The 26,688-nt window shown below is 51.1% G+C and overlaps 1 protein-coding gene across 4 annotated transcripts; it reads left to right on the top strand.

Moving 5' to 3' along the window:
• The first annotated feature begins 1,327 nt into the window (after nucleotides 1-1,327).
• On the top strand, nucleotides 1,328-26,482 carry Cdc42ep4 (CDC42 effector protein 4). 4 transcript variants are annotated; one of them, XM_028761265.1, is made up of 2 exons: nucleotides 1,328-1,455; nucleotides 23,658-26,482. In XM_028761265.1, the coding sequence occupies exon 2, from the start codon at nucleotides 23,765-23,767 to the stop codon at nucleotides 24,821-24,823; it is 1,059 nt and encodes a 352-aa protein (XP_028617098.1). In that variant the 5' UTR covers nucleotides 1,328-1,455; nucleotides 23,658-23,764; the 3' UTR covers nucleotides 24,824-26,482. The 4 variants fall into 4 exon arrangements, with proteins under 4 accessions (XP_028617098.1, XP_028617099.1, XP_028617100.1 ...); XM_028761266.1 differs by lacking the exon at nucleotides 1,328-1,455 and adding an exon at nucleotides 1,962-2,416; XM_028761267.1 differs by lacking the exon at nucleotides 1,328-1,455 and adding an exon at nucleotides 3,355-3,545.
• The last annotated feature ends 206 nt before the right edge of the window (nucleotides 26,483-26,688 follow it).

Genomic DNA, 26,688 nt, shown 5'->3' with positions numbered 1-26,688 from the left:
AAAGTTTAAGCCCGAGGCAACCCAACTCTCTCCAACTGGTTTGTCCTAACGCCCTGTTACGGCCACCTCTGACCCACAGCCCTGACTCTGACACTGCTCTCTATTCTAAACCAGGTTTCTCCATCTTGACAACCTCCAGGTGAGGTTAGGTGAGGAACCCATGCAAGGACAGTCAGACTAGGGGGAGGAGGTATAAGTTCCCCGTGGTAACCCAATCGGGGTCAGATCCTCAGGGCTATCTCTGTCCCAAGTTGCTTTGAACCTTGTTTTTTAGTTTCACTAATCTTGACATCTCTTTGGTTGTTGGTGGTGCGGGGCTTGAGAACAGTGTGAGCTAGCCTCGTGCTCCGCAGCGGGAGCTAGACACCTAGACCAGGCACTCAACTTTTAGGTTTGATTTTCACACGACATGTACAGTTTGAAGTTTTCATAGACAGATGGGGAAAGGAGGTGAGATCCTGAGAGACAGGGTTTCCAGAAAAGGACGGTGAAGGAGCTGAGGGACCCTAAGGCGACGCTGGGGAAATGGAGGCTGGGGCCTACACCACCTCCACGCCCACTTCCACTAAGTAGTTGGGGTACTTTCACTTTGGGCCGGCTCCGGTTCCTCTTTATTGACTATTTCACCACCGGCTTTTATTTCTTTAATGATCATTCATAGCTGGGGCTTCCTCTACAAAGAGAACTCTGTGATGGTTGCAGCTCCAAGTATCCGGCCCAAGAACGCTGGAGTTAATTCTAGGAGGTTCCCTGGGAGGGTACTTAAGAGCCCCGCGGTCACCAGACAGAGCGATCAAAGCCAGGTCACCTTGCTGATAAAGAAAAGCCTCTCCACTGCCCAGTCCGGGTGTGGACTCGGACGGACCTGCTTCTCCCGCGCTCCAGATGGGGATAGAATCCACGTAGTCCAAACTCCTGCTCCCCAGTGTTCCCAGAGTCCCTGGTCCAGAAGTGGGTAACTGGTCCTGGAGGGAGTTGTTTTCTTACCATTGTTTCAAAACTCGAAGAGCCTAGATAGAGTTTCCCTTTGGGCCCTGGGGAGGGGGTGCGCTCCTGTTTCTGCGGACTCCTCGTCGGGTTCCGCGGCAGAGGACTGAGGGCCGTGGGGCGCGACTCCTCGAAGCAAGCCCTGCTCTGTCTACCCTACTCGGAGCTTGTGGGGGGGCGTCTCGGGGTTTTTTAGATTTGAACCTGAGAGGCCGAGCAGCCGGGCTGAGTTCCGTGACAGCCATTGGCTGCTGCGGCGGAGTGACATCAGCGCGGAGGGGTATGGGAGGGAGGGTTGGGAGGAGCCTGGGAGGGGAGTGTCCCAGCTTCTAGCACACTCGGAGCCTGGGGAGCCAGAGGAAACAAACGCCGGCGCTGCCATGGGGCGCCAACCTTGCCGAGGCGCCAAGCACACAGAGGGGAGCGCACAGCGGCTTCTGCTCCGCGCTCGGGGAGCTGGGGACCGAGGTAGGCGATGAGCATCGGCTTGTGGCCCTGCGGCCGCGTGAGGCCTGAGTAGGCTCGAGACCCCCTGGTGACGTGAAGAAGGTAGAAAGACCCGGGGAGGACGAGGACCCAGGAGCAGGGGACGCACACACACCCCTCTGTGTCCAGCGTGGGTAGGCATGGCTGGGACCAGAGCCACACACCCAGAAAATCGTTTGCGGAGGAGGGGGTAACAACAGGGCTCAGCGTCGCCAGGACGCCCCGATCTGGCCATGGGAGCTGCTCGGGGTGGGGTGAGTGGGCAGGTTTTAAAGGTCCACCCCCTCGCGCAGGAATGGGGTGTGTGTTGCTGTGGACAGGCACACAACAATCGCTGCGGTCGCCCCGAGGGGGGTGTGTGTGCACAGACTTCTCCATGAATAACAGCCGAGTTCGTCGGTAGTGGCAAAGGGGTGTTGTACTCATGCTCTCCGGTTCGTACACACGCTGCAGTAGGCGCCACCCGGTGTCGCCCGGCCTCGGAGAAAGGAGGACAGGAACCGGCTGGAAGGCAATAGCAAACACTCCCCGCCTGCACGAGCCCTTCCCTCTCCCGCCCCGCCCGCCCGCCCGCCTCCCTCGGAAGACTTGGAGGCCAAGGCCGCAAGAGGCGCAGGCTCCCTGCAGCCGGGTGGGGCTGGGCCGAGCTGGCCGTCCCTTTGAACCGTGGGCCGGGGCGTTCGGCGGGGGGGGGGGGGGGGGGGGAGCTGCGCGTGCCCGGTACGCCCCGAGCATGGTGCTCAAGGCTTGTTCGGGGGCGAGTAGGTAGCGGTTGGTTAATGATCTAACCGCTCGCCTGGGACGTTGAAGCTGAGATCCTGGTGTCTGGCTCCTCCCCATTCCTGGAGCGCCCCCAGCCGGAGGAACAAATCTGCCCTCCTGTGTGTGTGGCGTCGCCTGCTGGAACTGCCTCTGCCCGTTGGGGGTCCCCTGGTTGCTGCGGGTGAGTGTCCCAGACTGGCGTTGTGGATGGCGGTTTGAGCTTCCTGGGAGAAGACCGTAGGACTTGCGTGTGTGTGTGTGTGTGTGTGTGTGTGTGTGTGTGTGTGCCTGCGGGGGGGAGGGGCGCTCCCTCTCTGTTAACTCAAACCAGGTTCCTTGTGTTTGCCCAATGAAATGCTGCGGCCTGGGCTTCGGAAGTTTTCTTTTTCTCCCAGGGAGAATGGAAAGGAAATACAATGCTTTCTCTTTTCTTCTTGGCTGGGAACTTCTCCCCCCTCCAACAGTCTCACCTCTTGCAATCTGACCGGCTCCCACGTCTCTCTCTGAGCCAACAGCTCCCATTCTTTGCCCAGGTAGTTGAGCCATTGAATGAGGAAAGCGTTCTTGTGGGTGTCTTTACTTTGAAACCTCTCGTCCATTCTCGCTGGAGCGGTTGGGATACTTTTCATCCTTACCCCCAGCAACCATCTGGACCAAAGATCTGGGGAGCATAAACAATGAGAGGCCCCTAGCAGGGGGCCTCTGCCTTGCAACTTCTTTGCCCCGTCTGGGTTTCCAGTAACGCCTGCAGCGGCTTCTCCCGCCCCTTTCTGAGGCCAGGCTGGAGGAGGGGACCACCAGTGGGTTGGAGTGAATTTTAAAGAACAAAGAACAGGGCCCACAGTATGGGGAACTTAGTTACAGGTTTCTTCCAGAACTGGGGAGGTGGGGAGTGGAGGGGACGGCGTACAGCAGCAGAGCCAGGCCTCTGGGCAACCCAAGGGCAGTTGGCTATAGTGGGGCATCCACTGGAGTCCTGGAAGCTACTATCTATGTTGGGAAGCTGCTACAGCGCTGAGTGTGGGAGGACCATGTGCTTCCAGCCCTGATCAGCTGCCTGTATGTGACTACTGATTAATGTGGTTTATCTCCTCCGTGAACGGGGACTTTGCCCCTCAACTATTTCCCACTGTGTGGAACCTTGGGAGATACGGGAGGGCAGCTTTTCAGGGCTCCTGGTGATCTGTCTTAGCACAGACCTCAAGGAGCTGGATGCTAAAGAAAGCCTGCTGCCAAACAGTGTTGATGTGGGGGTGTCTCGGCCCCTCTGGTAACTTCTTGGGCTTTCCAGGAGCCCTTGCTCACTTGAGGTACAATTGCTCATGCTGTCTGTATGTTCATGCTGTTCCTTTGAGCATTTCTTCCATTTTCTGGGGCTTCTGTCTCCCTCTCTTTCGAACCCTCCTTTTCCCCCTTCAGTTTGTGGCTCACACATGGCTGCTTTCGAGAGCCTTTTCCGATCCTGTGTGTGTGCCCAACCGGCTTTTGAAACTGACAATCCAAGCTTCCCAGCAGGAAGTTGCAAGCAAAGGGAGAGTTTTCCTCTGTAAAGCTGTGGTCCCTGGGGTGGTCTCTTGGTGACCTGTAAAGGGATCCTAGACCCTCCCTTCAGAGCTTTTTCCAGGAGGGACTGGGTTGCTTGTGGTTCAAGATCCCCACCCCACCCAGCCCCGCAACTGATTTCTGTGGACGGTGGGACAGGCTGTGCCCAGCTGTATCAGGCATGGTGTTTGATTGTTGGTGTCTCCTTCTCTTCTTCTTTTCCTTTATCCCTCCCTGCCTCCCACTTCCCTTGAAGTTTGGATGGAATTGGCAGAGGAGTGGGGTTTGCAAGCCAGCAAGCATCCTGGATAGCCTCGGAGTAGCAGCTCCAGTTGTTCTGGTTGAGACGTCCGTCCCACCGTCTCAGCCCCACAGACACTTAGGCGCTTGCCCCTGTCAGGGGAGGGCGGACTCTGTCCCTCAGAAGAACAGCAGAGTTGGGTTGATGCCAGAGATAAGGACGGGGAGTGGAGCGAGGTTGAGCAATCTCACCCTGGCAGTCAAGCATGGACCTGAGCTACGGTCAGGTCTTCAGACCTAAGGACTAGAAGTGTCTCCTCAGCCTTGGGAGAAAGGACCAAGTCCCAGAGTCAGGGCACATTTCAAGTAGTAGTTTAGCAGAAGGCCACTGACAGCTGACTCCAGCTAATACTTCTGAAGTGCCTCTGGGACGGCAAGCTATCCTTGAGCAGGGCCCGGGACAGTTACTGAGGAAGGGACAGGAGAGTGGCTAAAAGTACCCCTGCCTGACTTGCCTGGTGGGAAAAGTTCAGCCATGAGCGGCCCACATTCCTACTCCTGATACTGGTGAAGCCCCAGCCTACAGTGGGCCTCCTGGAGCCTTGGGCTTCCTTCCAGCTGAGGAACTCTAAAGCCCTTCCCTGTGCCCCAGACACTGCTAGCCTGCCACTTTCAGTGCCTAGGGTGGGGGTGAGGGGTGGGGAGGGGGTGACCGCTAGCATGTGGGACCTCCTTTAGAGACTGATGGTCTCTACCTGACCCCTGACCTTTTCAAGCTGAGGTAGGCGCTCCCTTTTTGGTCTGAGGTGGAAACAGTTTGGGGTGTCATGTGTACACACCCCTGGCCTTAATCCCAGAGTAGGGCAAGAGACCCTTGGATAAGTCTGATGTTGGCACTTTGCCCTATCCCCATCCATTCCTCTCTGTTCTGCTCATATACATACCCCCTCAGGGAAACTCCCATTCTGTTAGGACCCTCTCCTTTCTTCAGAATGTTGTTCAGGCCCTGAAGCACCAGAGAGGGGACCCTCTGCTGTCCTGCTCTGTGCGTGGAGATTAATGCTTTATCAGTGGGTGGAGAGGGAGAGTTTAGCAGGGTCAGAGGCCAGTGCTGCCCTGTGGAGGTCTCCCAGGAGAATCTGGGAGTTGCAGAGGAACAGGCTGCTCTCTCCAGGAGTCTGGCACATCTCTTTCCTTTGAGGTTCTGTGCATTGTTACTGGTAGCACCCAGGGTCTCCTCAGCCTTGTCTATTCCTTACCCTTATCCTGGAGAAGAATGAGTGTTTCTCACGGTCCTTACTGAACTGAAATCCTAAGGAGCTGAAGTTCTGTTTGAAAAGAGCTGGCCCTCTCCATCCTGCATCACTAAAGGTCAAAGGTGAAGGAGAAGGAAGCCCCAGGCAGGCTGCCTCACGACACCTTTCCAAGGTGGCAGTGCTGAGCCACGGCAGACTCTGTCCTTGGCTTTAGGGGACAGCTTCATGCAGCACCCTGGAGCCTATGGGCTTAGGTTTGTGCAGGTATGTTCAGGGCTGCCTGTGGATCCTGTTTGAAATTAGCCCGAGTGTCACTGCGCATGCTCTATAGATGTGGGCACACATCTCAAATCTGTTGAGTAGTAGTTCCACGTCTCTCACAGTGTTGTGCAGAGGACTCTGTGTGTGTGTGTGTGTGTGTGTGTAAGCTTACATCTTCACCTTAATGATGTAGGTGGCTTTGAAAGCAATGGGGAAACCGAGGCAGAGATAGCTAGCAAGCTCAATGTGGTGAGCCCGATTATGATGTGGCTCTTAACCCCCTTTATTCCAAGTCCCCCAGCAAAGCCAGGCTAGAAGATCTGTCATCCTGCTTAGGGGTTTTCTCTGGAGGCCCCCCCCCCCCCGCCCCAGTATCCTTGTAGTTGCCTCTCAGCTAAGGAGTAGTTCTAGGAGAAGCAAAGTGAAACTAAGACAGGCCTCACAGATGGATCTGGTGCGCAGCCGCTTCCTTCTGATTTGAGACCAGGAGCAGAAGCCCCGCTGACCAGCAGCAGGGCTACTTCCAGACCTGAGCGGGTTGTTCTGCTAGACACCCTCTCCTGTCACCTGTGGTAGCTTGTGTTAGGCCACTCACTCCTGGAAGCCCATGTTTCCAGGAAGGGCCCTGTAAACAAGTGAAGCTGCCGGATGTCCTTGGGTCATTAGTTCTTCGTTGTCTTGGCCAGTCGTTGTTTCCGGGCTCTCCCAGGCCCTGGCTCCTTTCTCTTCCCTTGTGGGCTTGCCATGGCTGAGGGAAGCCTTTTCTTTCACCCTCCTGCTGGCTTCCTTCCCCTGGTTCAAACCAGAGAGTTCTGGACTGAGGATAGAGATGGATACTGGGCCGAGACTGAGGTCAATTCCCAGCTCTCAAGGGCTCCCGGAAGGATGCATCCCCCTCACCCCACCGTCTGTTTCCCAGAATTAATCACTTTTCTCTGGGATGGTCGAAAATGAGATACTCAGACTGAGGAGATTTTTAAAAATATATTTATTTTTATATATGTGTATCAGTGTTAGTCTGGGTATGTGAATGTTCACCATGTGTGTGAACTACCTTCAGCAGGAGCCAGATCCCGTGGAACTGAAGTTAGAGACAGTTGTGAGTCTTCGTGTGTGTGCTGGGAACAGAACTCTGATCCTCTCCACAAGAGCAACAAATACTCTTAATTGCGCTCTCCAGCTCCAGAGATACTTTAAAATAATTCTTTTACCCATGCACGCGCACACACACACACACACACACACATACACACATACACAGAGGTCACAGCAAGGTCAGAAGACACCCCTGTGTGTTCCATTCTCTCCTTTTACCATGTGGGTTGTCAGGCTGAGCTCAGGCCATCCAGCTTGGTGACAAGCCCCTTTACAGATATGAGCCATCTCGTGGGTCTGGGGAAAATCTTTAAGAAGAACAAAGTCTATGAAGCAGTGGGCTTCCTGTGGGTGTTTGGCCCCTGCAGCCCTCATCACCCCTTCGAGGCTTGCTGAGTCCCCTACCACCTCCGATGTGCTTTCCACCAGAGTGGAAACACTCAGAGTTCAGAATCAAACTTCTCTGGATTCTTCTCTCAGCTCTGTCCTTAGGAGCTCTGTGACCTGGGTGTCTTGCAGGCTTTCCAAACCAAGGCTTTTTCATCTTCAAGATGGAGACTACGGTGTTGATTCGTGGTATTTGGTATTGTTGGGAAAAGGACCCAAGATAAAAACTGTCAGACACTTGGTACTAAAAGCCACTTAGCGAGAACACAGCATCTAGACCTGGAATGTCTGCTTGGCTTCATACTTGTTATGACCGTGACCTGAGGAGAGGACCGCCTGGTGCAGGGGCTGGCCCTCTCCCTGAAGCTAAGGGAGCATCTCACATCCTAGATGCTAGTTGCCAGGACCAACGTCGGGAGAAGTCGTTCCAGATCACTCCTGATTCCAAAGTCGGCCGCACTCCCTCTTTTCTTGCAGCTATGGTTTGGGGTTGATTACCCAGATACATTGTGTTTCCCCACTTGCCAGCCTGGCTCAGGCGTCGGAACCATGTATTCTTATATACTGTTAAGGATTGCAAATTTGAGTGGGGGCGTGGTAGCATACACTGATCGATAATGCCAGTCTTCCCAGGCTGGTGGAGGCAGGAATCTCTGCATATTGGATTGGAGATAATGGAGTCTGCCTATGAATCCAGTGGAGAATGTGACGGTTGATGACATCACCGGGCAGTGCTGTTAATAGCATAGTGCCGGGAGCTGACGGTAGCTCAGTGCTAGGACACAGGCTTAGCATGTGTGAAGTCCTGACTCCATGTCCAAGGCTGATTACCACTTGCCCTGATAAAGGAATATAAGGCCAGTCATACACAAAACTTTAACTTTCCTATACGCTTTTCCTTTGGTTTTTGGAGACAGGGTTTCTTTTTAGTTTTTTTCAAGACAGGGTTTCTCTGTGTAGCCCTGGCTGTCCTGGGACTGAGACAGGATTTCTTGTATAGGAACTTTGTAGACCAGGCTAGCCTCCAGCTCCCAGTGCTGAATGCTGGGATTAAAGGTGTGCATTACCACTGCCCAGTTTAACATTAACTTTTTTTTTTTTTTTTTTTTTTTTGGTTTTTCGAGACAGAGTTTCTCTGTGTAGCACTGGCTGTCCTGGAACTCACTCTGTAGACCAGGCTGGCCTCGAACTCAGAAATCCGCCTGCCTCTGTCTCCCAAGTGCTGGGATTAAAGGCGTGCACCACCACCGCCCGGCTAACATTAACTTTTTTAATAGTCACATTTTTTTAAAATAAAAGGTGAATTTTTATATTGACCCAGTATACCCAAAATATTGCCATTTCCACACAGTTGTTAAATTTTCAGTGCAGGGGCTTGGGAAATGGCTCAGCAGTTAGGAATGTGTGCTGTTTTTTCAGAGGACCTCAGGTTGATTGCTAGCACCCACACCAGGCACTTTAAGGACACCTGTAACTTGAGCTCCAGGGGAATCTAACTCCCTGGTCTCTGTGGGCATGTGTGGTGCACACAAACACACACAGAGACACACATTCACACTCAGCACAGGCACACAGACACATGCACACAGGTACACTCAAGAGACACACACTACATACACACTCACACACAACACAGGCACACAGACACAGACACACAAATACAAAAAAAAGATAAGTGGACAAAATGGAGAGACGCACGCCTTTAATCCTAGCACTTGGGAGGCAGAAGCAGGGTAACTTCTGGTGAGTTCAAGGCCAGCTTGGTCTACATAGTGTGGTCCACACCAGCTATGGCTACCTAGTAAGGCTCCATCTCAAATAAGTACATAAGTAAGTGTATAGAAATTACCTATGGTGTGTATTTTATATTGGTCTTTAAGATACAGAAGCTTCAACATCTATCATCTGTGTCACACTAATAGTCACTACAGTCTAGATGCCAGACTTTATAAATATTTGATCAGTGTTTGGATTTTGTAGAATTTACAGTCACACAGAGACTGACACACTCAGGTTTTCCCAACACTCTGAAGTTTTCCTGTAAAAGAACCAAACATCCTATTTAAAATTTAAAAGACTTTAAATTAGGGGGAACAAATGGTTTCCCGATTCACACTAGCCAAAACTTGAGCACTCGATGGCTTCCTGGCTGGTGGCTACCATATGGGTGGCTAGGTTTAGGATGTCACTGTGGATGCCAAACACAAACCAACGCGCTTCCTGTCTGCTGTTGTTGCAGGCAGGACAAGATTTTCTCTCCCCTTCTCTCTAGTCTTAGGAGATAGGCTCTTGTTTTGTAGCCTAAGCTGGACTGGAGCTTGGCCTCCTCCTGCCCCAGCCTTTCAAGGACCAGGATGGGCAGTGTATGTCCTTCCTTACGTCAAGATACAGATGGGAGAGTAAATAGATCAGAATAGCCAAGATGACTTCAGGGGGAAGAAATAAACTTGGGTTCTTAGCGCTAGATACTCAAACCCTGCTCTGCCTGGTGAGACTCCAGGTCTGCTTCAGAAGGAAGCAGAATGAGGAACAGAGAAGCTCTGTGGAAGCCGGCCACAGCCGCCCAGGATCAGGAAGGAGTTCACATCTAGTAAAGGCATCTGTCGTTGCTTTCTACCCATTTTACAAGGCGGGTTCTTAGAAGACTTCAGGAAAATTAATGCTCTTTGTTGCTGTTATTTTTCCAGTTTTGTTATTTTATGAGTATGAGTGTTTTGCCTACACAGTCTGTGCACCGTGTGTGTGTGTGTGTGTGTGTGTGTGTGTGTGTGTGTGTGTGTGTGTGTGTTATGCGAGTGCAGTGCACAAGGTAGCCTGAAGAGAGCATCAGATCCCCTTAGAACAGGAGTTAGAGATGGCTGTGAGTCACATTGTGGGTGCTGGGAACTGAAACCAATGTTCTTATCTCTCCACATGTTTCTGTTTTGTTTTGTTTTTCAATCTTTTTTAAAAAAAATTATTTTATGTATGAGTACACTGTAGCTGTCTTCAGACACACCAGAAGAGGACATTAGATCCCATTACAGATGGTTGCTGGGAATTGAACTCAGAACCTCTGGAAGAGCAGTCAGTGCTCTTAACCACTGAGCCATCTCTTCAGCCCCCTGTTTCTGTTTTTTTGCTGTGTTGTGTTGTGTTTTTGTTATTATTGTTGGAGACAAGATCTCACTTTTTAACTCTGGCTGGCCTGGAACTCACCATGCAGAACCAAGCTGTGACCAAGTCACAAAGATCGCCACCATAACCCAGTTTTAAAAAAACAAAACAGGCAACATCCTGCTCTATAGCTCAGGCTAGCCTAGAACTTACTGTGCAATCATACTGCCTTAATCCTCCTACATAGACTTCCCTGTGCTGAAATTGCAGGCATGAACCACCAAGCCTAGATAACTCCCTGCTTCTGTGTTTATTTTACTGTTATTTGTGTTACCGTGTTATATTTATATTTTATATAATACGTGTGTGTGTGTGTGTGTGTGTGTGTGTGTGTGTGTGTGTGTTAGTTACCAGGGACCATCTAGGGCCTAGCACAGGCTAGATGAGCAGTCCACCTACCTTAATGTTGAAAGAGGCTCTTGGCTACATTGCCTAGATTTATCTTGAATTTACCATGTAAACGAGACTATCTTGACTGGGATCCTCCTGCCTCACACTTAGTAGTTGGCATCACCAGGCCTGGCACTTGACTGTTACTGGTCTTTGTGTCCCCCCTTTTAGTGACTCAGTGGTAGAGGTCTCACAGACAGCTGCACTTTTCTGTGTTTCTTTTGGAGGATGTGTTTTGTTTTCCTGTGAGTAGTTTGCCCTGCATTTTCCCATACTTTTAGCCCCCCCTGCACCCCTTCCAGCCCACGAGTTCGCCAAACTTGGGGAATAGAAGTCTTTGATTGGTAAGATGAAAGCCAGAAGACAGGATGCAGCTTGGACCACGTACAAATGAGGCACTTGACAAAATGTGAATCACCATAATGTAAACAGGCATATGCCAAATTTGCCAAAATATTTGCAGAATAGGACTAGGATTTAAAGATATCAAGCACGTCTATTGGAAAACAGGAAACCTCTCCTGCCAATAGAGGAATGATTTCCAAGAGAGTAGGTATGCATGACAATAATACAGTTTTTTAAACACTCATACTTAGTAATCAAAGAAATGCACACTATACGTTCAGAAGGAGAGGTTATGTTTGAATTTTGGAGTTTCAGTTCGGTAAAAGCCTGGTGCGTGTACCTGTCATTGTAGCAGTTGGAGACAGAGGCAGGAGGATAGCTGAAAGTGTGAGGCCAGCCCTGTCTGTAGCAAGCTCCAGGCCAATCATGGCTACACCACAAGACTCTGTCTCAAAAGAAACAGGGAAGCCGGGTGGTGGTGGTGCATGTCTTTAATCCCAGCACTAGGGAGGCAGGCAGAGGCTCCGAGTTCAAAGCCAGCCTGATCTACAGAGTGAGTTCTAGGACAGCCAGGGCTACAGAGAGAAACCATGTCTTGACCACCATCCCCCCCCCACACACACACATACACACACATACTAGGGAGACAGAGACAGGGAGAGACAGACACAGGGAAGGCTAGGGTTGAACACCTCGTGTTGCTGGGACTAACATGGCAGGGCATCCTCAAAACAGAATGGCAATGGGAAACAGAAGTGATTTTCCAGCCAGTCTCACAAAAATAATTACACGCGGGCATAGTTATGGAAAAATAGAAGTTATAGAGTCTCAATTAAAGAATGAAACATTTGTGACAGACTGGATGGATGGATGGAAACTCAGGGTGTTAGCTATGGTGTTTGACATGGCGTGTGATTTACCAGCGCATGAGTGCCTTCAGTTCTGAAGGAACAATGGCTGGCTTTATTCCCCATCTGTAATGCAGAATCCTGCCTGTGCAGCGAGGGCGAGATATCTAAATCTGTACTGCTCTGTAGAAGAGGTATGTTTCGTTACACTTTTAATATATTTAAGTGTGTGTGTGCACATGTGTGTGTGCGCGTGCATGCCTGCATAGTGCAGGTGCCCACAGACGCCAGAGACATTGAATCCCCTGGAGCCGGAATTACAGGAAGGGGTGAGCTGCTGACAACCAAACGTAGGTCCTCTTAGCTCCTTGACCATCTTTCCAGCCCTTCTTTATCTATTGAGACAGGGTTTCTCACTGAACCTGGAGCTTACCCATCTGACACAGGGAACTTTCTTGCCTCCCTGGCCCTGGGATTACAAGGCATATGCTACTCTGCTGGGTTATTTATCTAGGTGCTAGCAAATCTAAACTCAGGACCTAATGCTCGCATAGTGAGTACTTTGCTGACTGAGCCGCCTTCTCAGGCTTCGTATGAAGTATTTAATATCTCAACAGCCACGTGAAGCCATGGACCATTGTACTGGATGTCAGGTGTGGAATATTTAATAACCTGAGGCTGAAGAGACGGCCCAGGGTTAGGAACATTTGCTTATCTCGTGGTGGCCACGTTCAGTTTCTATTATCCCCATTAGGTAGCTTGAAACTGCCTGTATCTTCAGTGTCTGGGCTCCTGCACCTAACTGCATATACACACATACATATAAATAAATAATACAAAACCTTCTTTTGTTTTTTTTTTTTTTTTTTTTTTGGTTTTTGGTTTTGTTTTGTTTTGAGACAGGATTTTTCTGTGTAGCCCTGGCTGTCCTGGAACTTACTCTGTAGACCAGGCTGGCCTTGAACTCAGATCTGCCTGTCTCTAAGTGCTGGGATTAAAGACATGCATTGCTACCACCTGGCTAATAAATATAAAAATTTTAATTATACATACACACACACACACACACACACACACACACACACACACGCGCGCATGCTGCTGGGTCACTCTTGTCCCCACCCATCTCCAGCATCCTGCCACTCCACCCCCATACCTCCAGTTTCCCAAAGCAGGGATTCCTAGGTGACATGATTCCTGTTACAGCTGTGGAAAGCACCAAGCAATGTCTGGGGCCTCAGTCACTTTCCCTTCCAGGAAGAACCCATCAAAGAACGGATGTTTATCTCTGGGAAGTCGACTGTGCCCTGGCCGGGCTTGGGCAGTGTTGGCCAGGCTTGGCTGGTCTGGGAAAGATACAGTGAATACCCAGATCTAAGAATTAAAGAGCTATCTTGGGTCAGGATTCTGAACTTTCTCCTTGGGATCTGGATAGGTTGAGGCTCGGCACTGGATCAGGGTTTCCTTGAGACCGATTTGAGACGAGGCCTTGTGCTGGCCCCATTCCTAAGTACCCAGGGGACACCTGGCTTGGAGTTCTCACAGATCCTTTTCCGCTGCCGCCTCTGTAGGACTCTGGGAGGCATCATGTTCAGCTGTCCCTAGAGACAGACCTCTAACCAGGGAATTGGTAATGTGGATTCTGGTCCCAATCATTTTCAGGGTAACAGCCTTCCTAGGCCCATGTTCCTCAGCCCCTCCAAAACATACTGTGCCATGGTTTGTCAGAGATCGGCTCCAGTCAGTTTGGAAACTATGGGAGGGAGGCAAGACGTTTAACCTGCTGGAGCCTCAAATCCCCTTCCTGTAAAATAGACATGATTGTGAGACCCTCCTGCATGATGGCTTTGAGGTTCAGAAGAGTATGTATAGTCTGTTCTTCTGGCTCTGTGCTAGACACACACAAGGTACCCTGGAAAGTGGAATAGTTGGCAGCCATAATTTTTCTGCGCATGGTCCACTGAAGGGAGCACCTTGAGTGACCCCTCCCTGCCCTTTCCTGTTTTCTCTCTTTGCTCATAGTATTGGGGTGGCCAAGCTGGGACTGTGGGAGGAGCAAAAACCAGGCTTTCAACTGTCTGGAGTGTCTCCTGACTAGATCCCACTGTCCTGTGGGTGGCTGATTTCCAGCTCAAAGCTCCAGTGACACTGGCTGAAGGCCAGTCTCTGTTGGGTGGGCGTGGTTGTTACGAGTCACCTGCTTGGCCAAGAAGGCTTGAGCACCAGGAAGAAGCTGCTAGTGTTCTTCGTGGGAGTGAGAAGTGGGGGGTGGGTGGGGGACAGGTGATCAATCTATATAGATCTGGGAATGAGTCTGTTTCATCTGGCATAAGACTATGGGTCTATAGTCACAGATTTATCTTGCTTTTATCTTATATGTATGGGTGTTCTGCATGCATGTGTGAGTGCAGTCAGTGCTGTAGAGCCCAGAAGAGAGCATTAGATCTCCTGGGACTGAGATTACAGATGTGAACAGCCATGCGGGTACCGGGAATCAGACCCAAGGCCCTCAGTCTTAACCTGCTGAGCCTTCTCTCCAGCATTCAGATCTCTCTAGATGGTCCACTCTTACCTCCCAGACACTTAGCATGAACCGTGAGACTTGGGGGTGGCCTAGGGGAGGGAGGAGGGACAGATGTCAGTGGGAGAGAGGTCTGTAGATGCACAGAACCGAGCTAGCCCTGGCTGATGTCTTGTTCTTGTAGATGCTGAGGCCTAACAACTGGAGAATTTTAAGCAGTTCTAAAATTAAAGTCTTTTTCTTAAGCCTTTGAAGCTTTGGGGTATTATTATTATTATTATTACCAGCTTCACCACCTAAAAGGGAACTTTCGGGGAGGAGAGGCAGGGGAGATAGTTCAGTTAGTGACGTGGAAGGGCAAGGACCTGAGATTGGTCCCTAGAAGCCCGGTTTATAAAGGGTTGGGGGATGGGGCACCTAGCAAGCTCAAAAAACCACCACACATGTGGTGGAAGGAGATAATTGACCCCTTTAAGTTGTCCTCTGTTAGTGAGCCATGATACACATGCACAAAATAAACACACACATACACAGGTACATGCACCCACCCTGCATGCATGCACACACACACACACCCCATATGCCAGAGAACTTTTTTAAAAGACAGGAGCTCACTGTGTAGACCAGGCTGGCCTCACCTCGGCCTGCAGGTGCTGGGATTAGCGGCAGGCACTCCCCACACCTAGCCTTAGCCAGTTTTTCTCTTGAGTCCAGCCTTCTACCTTGGTCTCCCTCTGTCCCTCTCAATGAATGTGTATCTGTGTGGCCTTGAGACAGTTGTGAGTGGATGGACATGTGTGTCCCCTTTCCCCCAAGTGCCACTGCCTGCCATTTGGGGAACTGTCCCATGTGGCTGCATGGCCTCCGGACAGACTCTCCACCCCACCCAGCCCCCACCCATCATGGTTTCATGACAGTCCATGCTTCCTTATTTTCTCAGCCCGCCCCTTACTGCCATGCCTCTGGTTCTCTCCCAGCGTGTGCTGTTATGGCTAAGGCTTTGTGATGAATATCCATGCATTTGGGACTTCTCCTCCTTTGACACAGGTTCCACCAGCTCTGTTTGTAGATGTGGAGGTGGCGGAATTACTCTGGCCCAGGCAGGTTTTGAACTTGTGGTCCCCCTGCCTCAGCAACTCAGCTCTCCCACAGTTGTGGGTGCCCGTTGGACACCCTGTCCTGAGGTCATTAGGATGTAAGTAGTTCTTGGGATCAGGTGCTGTGACTCTCCCAGCCTTGTGAAATGTGTCCCATCCCCTATCCCCCACCACCTGACACCCACACCTACATACACACACCCACACACACCCTTATTCCTCCTGACCTCCTTTTCTGTCTTACATTGGGTAAGATGATGGACGAGGCGGGAAGGTCTGACCTCAGTCCTGACAGTGATGCTTGGGTGATACCAACTGAAGGTGTTACTTGGGGAAACCTTTCAGATTGGCCGAGGAGATCTGGACTCTAGTACTACCTGGGTCCCTCACCAACTCCATGACCTTTGGCAAGTCACCTCTCCTTATCCCTCACTGTCCCCCCTCCCCCCACCAAAGCCTGATCCAGGCCACTGGGTTGGATCACCTCTGTGACCCCAGGGTGCCACATTTCAGCACCCACTCCTACCCCTGGGCTACGTGACAATCCATCGGCATGTGGGAAGGACATACCAGAACCATCACAGCTGTCCCTTAGTGTCTACAATGGATAGGTTCCAGGTCCCCCTGGGCTATCAAAATCCACAGATGCTCAAGACCCTTACGTGAGCCAGCATAATGTAATGCGTGCATATCCCTCGGGGCACTTTAACTATCTGGAGAGTCCCACATTCCAGTGTGATGGGGATGCTAGGACAATAGTTGCCTTACGTTGTTTACAGAATAAAGATGGGGTCAGGTTGTACATGTTCAGTATCTGTGTGTGTAGTGGTGGGGGGTGTTTCGCCTGCCTGCACGTGTGTGTGGAGACTAGAGACTAACATGTATTACTAGTGTATTAGTCTGTGCCTGTGTCTGTACAGGATGGTTGCCTGGGTGAAGGGGGAGCCATGCACTCGTCATAGTGAGTGTAGAGGTCAGAAGACAACTCTGTGAAGTTGGTCCTCTCCATGTTTTCTAGGGTGACGGGTTGGATTTGGTTTGCCAGGTTGTACCATGGGTGCTTTACCAACTGAGCCAGCCTTCCAGTCCTGCATGTTACTTTAAAAAAAATTGTTTTTAGATGTATTTATTTTATGTGTATAAGTGTTTTGTGTGCTTAGGTAGTTGTACATGTACCATATGCATGCCTAGTGCCTGTGGAGGCCAGAATAGGGGATTGGATTCCTTGGGACTAGAGTTACAGAACCACCATATGGGTGATAGACATCAAACCCAGCCAGTGCTATTAACTGCTGAGCCATTGCTCCAGCCCCACCTTTACCTAGAAGATAGGATCTTCTACTGAAGCTGGCTGACCAGGAAGCCCCCAGGATTTGCCCATCTCTGCGTGATGTGTGCGCACACCAGGGATTGAACTCAGATCCTCGTGCATGGCGTGTGCTTTACCTACTCACTGAGTTCTTTCCCCAGCCTGTTTCTGAGATCTTTTCTTTTGGCTGAGTCCACGGATAGGGAATCCGCAGATTTAGAAGGCTGGCCATTGATTTTATTTTCTTTTTTTTTTTTTTTGTTTTTTTTTTTTTTTGTTTTTTGTTTTTTTTTTTTTTGGTTTTTCGAGACAGGGTTTCTCTGTATAGCCCGGGCTGTCCTGGAACTCACTCTGTAGACCAGGCTGGCCTCGAACTCAGAAATCCGCCTGCCTCTGCCTCCCGAGTGCTGGGATTAAAGGCGTGCGCCACCACCGCCCGGCTGATTTTATTTTCTTAAAAGACCAAAACTTAATTAATGACTGCATGGTTGGCAGTTTGCACATTACCTATAGGAACCCTGTGCTGGCATGGCTAATATTTACCTTTCATCATAACAGATGGGAGGCAGAAGCAGGCAGACCTGTGAGTTCGAAGCCAGCCTGGTCTACAGAGTGAGTTCTGAATAGCCAGAACTACATAGTGAGACCCTGTCTCCAAAAATAAAAAAAAAAATACAAATAAAAACACAAGAATTGTGCACACATATATTCACATAAAGGACACTTTACGTGGGTGTTCTTACATGGCACCTCCACACTTTGAATACTGAATCACTGTTTTAGCAGTGACCTGGAGGGAGAATTAACCATGGCTTCAACCTGTGGTCTGAGCTGAGTCCCTTAATATGGCATTTCCTTCTCTCAGCCTGATTCCTTACCCTACCCAGGTCTTTTAGAGATGTTTGTGGTGCGATGAGAAGTGGGGGAGGGGAGATCTTGATGATGGTCGTTTATGGTTTTGTCTCCAGCTTTTATGTCTTGGAATTGTGACTGTTGAGGCCAGAGGGTATCTTAAACCAGAGCATCCCAAGTTCCTTGTATAAACAGCAGTCTTTCAGATATACCAGAGTTTCCTCCCTCTCTAATCCCAGCACACACCCCTTAGAACTCCTCCTCCTACTAACAATGTGCCAAAGCTGCCATAGCTCTCCTGTCCCTCGGTTGTCCCTCAGCTGCCCCTAGCACTCTGCACCTTTTTAAAAGTTTCATAAAGGCTAGTGAGTGTTCCAGAAAATACCAGATCTTTCTCTGCTGTCAGAAGGTGGAGTGCTAGCTTCTCTGGCCTGCGGCAGGCTGGTTTTCCTGTCCTGATGTAAAAAGTATTAACACTGGACGCTTGGACAGAGTTAAGTTCTGCCTAGGGGCAGGTACAGTGTTAGCCCTGTAGAAAGAGGTCTGTATGACTCAGCTCTGGGAAAGGATCTCTGGAGTCTCCATGGAGGCTGCCCTTTGATCTGCCACTGGGGACATCTCAACTTCTGTTGGCCACAACTCTGAAACACTCCCAGGATGTGTGTCCCTCTGTGTCCTCCCCAGCCACATTCATGTCTTGCTTCTTCTTTGCCCCAAACTCCAGAAAATAATATCCTGACTGGATTTCTGTTTCCCCCTCCCCCATGGCTTCCAGGTCAACTGCCACCAGGAACTTCCCAAGGTTGTTGGTTTACATTCCAATACACACACACACACACACACACACACCCCTCACCTGGCCTCCTCTGACCATGTGGATTTTTGTTCTGTCCCTCAAATACTACAAGCCCGTTCCCACCCCCAGAAATGTTGTGCAGTTTCTACCAGCCCAGGTTTGACACAGCCTCCTCCTGGTTCCTCAGGGCTCAGTTCACAGTGCCCCTTCCTCAGATGACCCTCGTCCACTATCCCCACTTCCACCCTGGCTTCCATCACCTGGTCCCCCCTTTACACCCCACTCTCACTCCACCCCACCCCCAACTCCCCGTCAGCTGTACCTTGGGAATGGTAATGTTCTGTTTTCAGGGCCTAGAAGAATACAGTCATCTTAATATTCATGGTAATTGTTTTTTGGGTACCTTTCAGATACCCGAATTCCAGATGTTTGTCCCAGAGTTCTTTGTCTAAAATTGCATTGTTTGCATATAACCTGAACATATCATCCTGCGTCCTTCAAGTAGGCTCTGGGTTCCTTGGGTACACAACACAGTGTGAATGGTTGGTAGGCAGAGCTGAGCTATCTTGCTTACAATTAATCATAAGAGAGATATCTGTGCATGTTTTATACAGCTGTAGAAATCCCCCCTGCAGAAGGCTTTCTAACTGGGGCTGGCTGAATCTTCTGGTATAGAAGGAATCCTTGCAAGCACAGAGGGCAGGCTGGCTATATGTATATACTGTTGGGGGGTCTACAGTATCACACTAACTGAATGAATGAGTGAATGGTAAGTGAAACCACTTACAGTCAGTCTGAGCTATCGGCCAAAGTTTTCATGCTTCCAGTGCCTTCTTCTGTCCAGCCACATTGCCTAGTGCTGGTCTCAAGATGAAGAACCAGGGAAGGACTGACTGGGTGTGGTTGCCTTTGGCAGTGGTCCACGAAGCATGCCTAACTCTGTATACTGACGGGGTGAGCCTCCAGTCAACTGCAGAGCGAGAGGCCTGCCTGGCTGGCTGTCTCAGGAGAGCATAGCTCTGGCTCCCGCCTAAGGCTGAGATGCCAGGGACAGGCCACTGCCTGGGCATTTGGAATGGGATACAGTGATGTAGTCTGACCTGTTTGTCAGTCTGCTGGCCAATTGTTCACCGATCATCTTGCCAGGGAGGGTGGTGACAGATCTAGAGTCTGAACTTGAACTGTGTATGAGGTTGGTGGCAGGGCTTGTTGACAATGCCTTAGGGGATGGTGCTGGTGCCCTCCAACTTGCAAGCTGTTGACCTAGGAAAGTGGGTTGTGGCCTCTGGGGTGGAATGCCCACCTGGCCTCATGAGGCAGCCTGTTTTAGGTACTTCCCCAGGGGTGACTCATGGTGTTTAGCAACATTCCTCTCAAAGCCACAGCCCCTGTGGTCAGATCCCTTTCAGCAGTGAGATGGAGGCCTCCAATGCCAGCTCCAGGCAGGCCGGCTTCCACCTAGATACAAGATCGTCACCTTCTGCTTCCCCCTAGTGTCCCTGACTATCTCCTCTGCCCCAAACTCTTGTCCGTTAGAAGCTTAGGTGACTCACTGTTGCTTGGGCTCTTGAACCCAACAACCTCAAACAACTTACTGGCTGAGTTTTCGTTGACCCTGTGGCCTGCTGTGTGCTGTGTTACAGGTACACAAACTCTGAGACCCCAGATGAGGGGGTCACCCAGCCTAACGGGTCATGGGAGAATTGGGGCCTCTAAGCTCTCTTGCTGGATATTGAACATGGTTAATCATAAGCCATGCAGCCAGTACCCAGCCTGAGGAGCAAGATCACAGGATGTGGATGGCATTGCATAGGCCTGTCACTTCTTCAGGAGGCAGAGGGGGAGGGGGCACAAGGTCTGGCCTAGGATGGAGTGCTACAGTAATTGTCACTGAGTGTCCCTACTATCCCCATTTTTTTTTTTTATAGCTCTACTGGCAAAGTAGTGCTGGGGGTGGGGTTACTAACTGGATGATGATAGATTCCCCTATCCTTTTAACTGTTATGGTCCGGGTCCTCGGTCCATCTGGGTGGCCATGGGGACACTTCTGGAGAATCCTGGGCTGCTGAGCCTGTGCTTCCTCTTCCTTTTCTTTCTAATGAGCACTTCAGATGGGAAACCACAGTATGAGCAAGCTCCAGAGGTCTTGAGGGGGATTCCTGGACTTACTGTGAAGCCTTTCCACAAGCTGGTGTGATCTTGGGCCTCTGGCCTCTATCTCCTCATGTCCCTGTTTCCTGTTTCATGTAATCTTACCCTAGGAACCCTAGGAAAGCATTTCTCAGTTTCACCTCTCAAAGAATATAGAGAATGAGTATCCTGGCCATTTGGGATGCCGTGAGTGGAGGATGTGGGGAATGAGTGCTGTTGGTCTCTAACAACAGAGACCAGGGGTGCTGTGAGTGTTCTACATAGAACTCAGCCAACACCACCCCTAACTGAAAAAAAAAAAATGTTCTGATTGGCTCCAAGCATCCTCAGGCCTTGCTAGAGTGATACGGCTGTTCTTAGACCACACAAGGTTCCCGCCTTCTCTGGGTAGGAAGGGTGCTCCATTATTGGTGGGCAGTGAGCATCCCTCTAGTTAAGGATCCAGAATCAGAAGAAAGCCTCAGAGGTGCCCGCCCCAGGCTGGCACGCCTCCCTGGGGTGTGAACCCAGCTGAGGCTGAGTCACCTCTTCAGTGATCGTGCTCTCTCCTCTGTAAGATGGAAGAGCAGCCTGGTGTCCCAGCAGCACGTGTGTGTGTGTGGGGGGGGGGGGGTCCAGCACTCTGAGGAGCCCCCATCCGTCTCACCCTCCTGGTCACGGGCAGCAAGGAAACCAACCCGAGGGATTGCCGGGATCACATTGTGATGACAGAGACCAGGCCTCCCCCGCCTTTTCTTTTCCTTTTGTTTGTTTTTGTTTTCTTTCTAATTGGGGGGCAGGGAGCTGGAGGGATGACCCAGCTGTTCAGAGCACTGGCTGTGCTTCCAGAGGACTCGGGTTTGATTTCCAGGACCTATACATAGTGACTCATAGCTACAACTCCAGTTGCAAAGGATACAACACCCTCTTCTAGTCTCCATGAGCACTTGCATGCATGTGGCACACAGACATACATACAGGCAAAAGACCCACACACATTAAAAAACAAAACAAAACAAAAAAACAATCAAACACATATCACACCGCAGTCTATGTATGGAGGTTAAGGGACTGCCTCCCACCAGATAGGGTCTCTTGTTAACCATGGTGTAGGCCAGGCTATCTAGCCTGCAAGCTTCTGTGGATTCTCTCTCTGCCTCCTGTCTCTCTGTAGCACTTCTGGGATGCAGATATATCTAGCCTAACATGGGTTCTGAGCATCTGGGACTCAGTTCTCATACTTAAGTGGCACACGTTTTACCCACTGAGCCATCTCCCTGGGCCTTTTATATGTTAGGCTAAAGAGCCTCAACATTTGGCTTGGGGTTCTCCCTGGCTCCCCTTGGTGTTTGCTCTGAGACCAGCAGTGCTTCTTGGGGTTGATTAGGGGCATCCACTCTCCCTGGCGAGGTGGTCATCACACTGGATGGTGGCTATTTAATGTGGAATTATATAATCTAGGGAGTCAGAGGGCATAGAGAAGTCAAGCCAGGAGCCCAGAGGCTATGCTATGAGAGGGGCTGATGTGAAGGCAGAAGGGGAGAGATACTCAGGGACTGGGGAGCAAGAGCTGGCCACACTTTAAATGAGTGAAGTTCAGCTATGTGACACATGGTGCTGGACAGGATTTAGAACTGAGACCTGTTAGAACCCTCTGGAATCCCCTAGCCTGGCAGGGAGGTTAGCATCCAGCTGGCAGGGACATGGTGATGTAACAGGTGCCTGCCAGAAGATGGCATGAGACGCGGGTGTCCTGGAGGGCTAGCCTCAGCTATGAGGCCTTCCTTGGAGCAGTGTTATCCTGGCTGAGGATGTTGGTGGCACCGGCTGGTGGAGTGTTGGAAGAGGATACCCTTGTATCAAGCCCAAGAATGGGTCGAGAGAGCAAGGGAAGGGTTGCTGGCTGGCAACCAAGTGACATCAAGGCCAGCAGCAGACACGGTTCTGGGAGGTTTGCAGAGAAGAGAGTGTCACTTGTGGACTTGTGGTCAGAGTTCTTTGGGGGTGGGGAGTTTTGGTTGTTTAGCTAAGAAAGCAAGAACAGGAGTGTGAGAAATGCTAGCAGCCAGGAAGGACCAGCAAAGCGACTGTCGGGGACAGGTGGTCCGGGATGGTCTAGCGTGTGACAGCGACAACAACCAAACCCTCCCAGGCTCACTGTCTGATGTCTGCAAGTAGGATAGGTGGGTCTGGGTAAGACCTAGCTCTCTGGCTGTCAGCAGGATGGGGAAGGGACAGACGCCTGGGGATCCAGCCCCATCCCTCACCCACTGCCCACTCTGCTTATTAAATTCTTATCCTCTCTCTCTCTCTCCTGCTCAGCTCTGCTGGGGAGAAAGGGCCTGGCTTGGGACACTGACACAGAACTTCACCATAACCCTTACCAGACATCTCCTTGTGCTGTCCTTTGGGTTTCTAGTTAGTCACCCATGGTCCTGCATATCCCAAAATAAAGTCATTTGGCCCTAATAATAAACCAGGAGGGATTTTTTTCCATTCATCTTCCCAAAGGATGAGAGATGAAGCCTGTTACACAGAGCTTTGGGGCCTCACAGTGATGTCACAGACAAGAGTCTCCATGTATGGGACACCCCCACGAGGGCCAGAAGGCCAGGGAGCTAAGCTGGTCCCGTGGGTTCCCACATATCTGTCCCAGTTCTGATTCAGATAGAGAGCCAGGCCGGCCAACTGCCTACATGTATGGAAGTGACAGACAGCATTTGGGCTTGGCCTGTTCATTCCGTTCTCTCTGACTCAGGCTGAGGTGTCCAACTCTACAGGGATTCAGGTTAGAAACAGGAAGTTCTTGGAGCTTGCCTGCAGACCAGCAGTCTGGAACCGCTTGCTTCAGTATCTTTAGGACCTGCTACTGCCGATGAAGGCGGTTTGTTCAAACAGTGTTCCAGCTTAGGCAGGGATGGGGGTGGGGTTTGGGGGGAATTATTTTCCACTCAGGTTTCAGAGAAAATATGTCTCTAGTACAAAACTCTAACTCAACTTATAAATACTCTTCCATGTTTAGGAGACGTGGATGAAGAAATGGCGAGGTTAGGAACCCTCTGTGGATGATTTTTCCAATAGTTTTGACGGGAAAGCAGGGGTTAAATGGTTGACCTTTGGTGGGTGGATGTCATATATTAATGTTTTGGGGGTTACCAGTCTGTATTAACCCTTTGCTTCCTGTTCTCTGCTTACAGCCCTCTGATTGCCCTGTCTACCCTTTGCACTTGCTGGACTTCAGAGCTGACCCCACACCTGCCTGTTGCCTTGGGAGTGCCCAGCTCCCCCACCCGCAGCCAGCACGATGCCCATTCTCAAGCAGCTGGTGTCCAGTTCTGTGAACTCGAAGCGCCGCTCACGAGCGGACCTCACAGCTGAGATGATCAGTGCCCCGCTGGGTGACTTCCGCCACACCATGCATGTGGGCCGGGCTGGGGACGCCTTTGGAGACACCTCTTTCCTCACCAGCAAGGCCGGGGAGGCTGATGATGAGTCCCTGGATGAGCAGGCCTCATCTTCCAAACTCAGCCTCCTGTCCCGGAAGTTCCGGGGCAGTAAACGTTCACAGTCTGTAACCAGAGGGGATCGGGAGCAGAGAGACATGCTGGGCTCTCTACGGGACTCAGCGCTGTTTGTCAAGAATGCCATGTCCCTGCCTCAGCTCAATGAGAAGGAAGCCACCGAGAAGGACTCCAGCAAGCTGCCCAAGAGCCTGTCGTCCAGCCCTGTGAAGAAGGCAGATGCTAGAGATGGTGGGCCGAAGAGTCCCCGTCGGAATGGGGCCACAGGCCCCCACTCACCTGACCCACTCCTTGATGAGCAGGCCTTTGGGGACCTGATGGACCTACCCATCATGCCCAAAGTCAGCTACGGGCTGAAGCATGCTGAGTCAATCCTGTCCTTCCACATTGACCTGGGGCCCTCCATGCTGGGAGACGTCCTCAGCATCATGGACAAGGACCAGTGGGGCTCTGAGGAGGAGGAGGAGGAGGAGGAAGGTGGCGGTTACCGTGACAAAGAAGGCCCCGGCGGCATTGTCCAGGCGCCCCCTATGCTGGAGGTAGTTCCTTCTCTAAGGAGACAGGAAAACAAGGCCAACTGGGACCAGGCCTCCATGCTGCCCCCCAACGCTGTGGAGGATGATGGATGGGCGGCAGTAGCCCCCAGCCCCAGCTCAGCACGCAGCGTGGGCAGCCACACCACTCGGGACAGCAGTTCCCTGTCCAGCTACACCTCAGGCGTCCTTGAGGAGCGCAGCCCAGCTTTCAGAGGCCCAGACAGGGTGGTGGCTGCTCCCCCAAGGCAGCCAGACAAGGAATTCTCCTTCATGGATGAGGAGGAGGAAGATGAGATCCGAGTTTGAGGCTGGACAGAAAGTTGAAAGTAGTTTCCACAGCTCCAGGCTGCATCTTTTCCCTGCTGCTGCCTTCACTATGACCTTTGACCTTACTCTGTAGGTGCAGCAAAGAGCCTCATTGGAGTAGACCCTGGACCTCAGAGATTGGGGTGCCAGGGAAGTAGCATGGGAACTGGCACCTGGCAGCCTGACTTTGACCCATCCTTCTTTAACCACACCAGCCAGGGACAGATCCGAGTCCCAGCAGGAATCCATTCTCTTCCAGGCCCTTTGCTTCCAGCCTGGCCTCAGATGGATGCCAGATGTTAGTTTGAGTTGTTGCTGCAATGGCAGGGCAGCCAGGTGTGGCCTTCTCTCCAAGGTCATGGGCACTTGACTCCTTTTGTTCACCTTGTGTCTGGTGCCTTCCAGGGAGGTCTATGCAGCAGGAGGCAGAGGTGCCCACATGTTTGGGCTCCTCCTTCCTCCACCCCTGGCTCCTCACTGGAAGACTGGTGCTCTTTGGGGTTCAGTTGGAGCCAGGGGACAGCCTCAACTATTACACTAAATGCAGCCTTTCCCAAGGGCCAGGACGGGATGGGGCAGAGAAAGAACCCCCCAGCTCCTAGCTTCTTGGGTTCTCAAGAAGCACCCCTTCCTCAGTGACACTAGGAACAGAAAAGGGGCTGGCTCTGCCCGTGGGTGTGTGTTCGTTCCTTGTTATTATGTTTAAACCTGAATAGAGCACTGTCAAAACCCCTACCAGGAAAATAGCGACAGTATTGGTGGCAGAGTGACTGTTATCTGACCTCAGTCTGGGTGTACAGACCCTGCTGAGGTTGGATTGTAGCAGGGCAGCCGCCACTAGTATTTGTCCCTGAACCCCCAGCTCCATAGCTGTTAATGGCTGAAGGAGGACCGTGTAGGAAAGTTCTGGAAGAGGATGCTTGAGTGATACATTATTCCCCAGAGTGTGAGCTGTGCTTTGCCTTGTTACTGCCCCCTCCTTGGGCTATGGGCCAGGCTTACCAAAAACATGAAACCAAACAGGACTGTATTTGATTTGAATTCCAGGGAAATTAAAGTGGATTTTTATTTGTTTGTTTTTGGCTTTTTTGAGATACAGTCTCACTCTGTAGCCCAAGCCAGCCTCGAGCCCATAACAAGCCTCCCTTTCCCTAGGAGCTGGGGTTACAAGTGTGCACTGCCGCTCCTGCCTGTTTGTTTTTCTGAAATCTGTTTTGCTCAGTTCCTGTAACTCTACCCAGAACATGAGTAGAGGCAGGGGCCTGAGCTCCGGGGGTGATGGCTCATTCCTTTTCTGTGCTGGGAGCAGGCTGACCCACTCCCTGGTCGAGCATAGGCAGTGGAATCTGGGGAGAGAGCAAGCTGAGTTACAAGCAGAGTCTGGCCACATGGTGACCAGCCATGGGCTGCTCTGCTTCCAGAGGCCTCCTAGATTCTGACCCTGCAATGCTCACTGGGCTCCTGACTGGTGCTCCTACGAAGGTAGGCATTGACAGAGCTACAGAGCTGTGCCTCTGGCCAGCAGCGCGCGCGCACACGCAGACACACACACCCCTCCCCTAAATCTACCTGGTTGGTTCTAGACTCTAAACTTTGTATTTTTTCCATGACGTTGATAAAGCAGTAAGAAGACATTAAAGTTTCCTCCTAGTGCTCCTAGCGTCTGTCTCTTCTTCCTGGGGTCTTACTTCAGGGCGGGGTGTGTGTGTGTGTGTGTGTGTGTGTGTTGAGTGTCTTAGTTTAGGATTGGAGGGGGCTGGTGAGTGTCTTCGTTCTGGCAAAAACGAACTTGAAGCAACTGGTCATGTCCAGCCTACAGTCAGGAAGAAAGAGCAGTGAATGCTGGAGCTCAGCTCACTTTCTTT

Source organism: Grammomys surdaster, unplaced genomic scaffold (assembly GCF_004785775.1).
Source record: "Grammomys surdaster isolate TR1022 unplaced genomic scaffold, NIH_TR_1.0 126906, whole genome shotgun sequence".
Taxonomy (NCBI): Eukaryota; Metazoa; Chordata; class Mammalia; order Rodentia; family Muridae; genus Grammomys; species Grammomys surdaster.
Note: the sequence above shows the minus strand (reverse complement) of the source record. Positions and strands in the feature narration are given on the sequence as shown.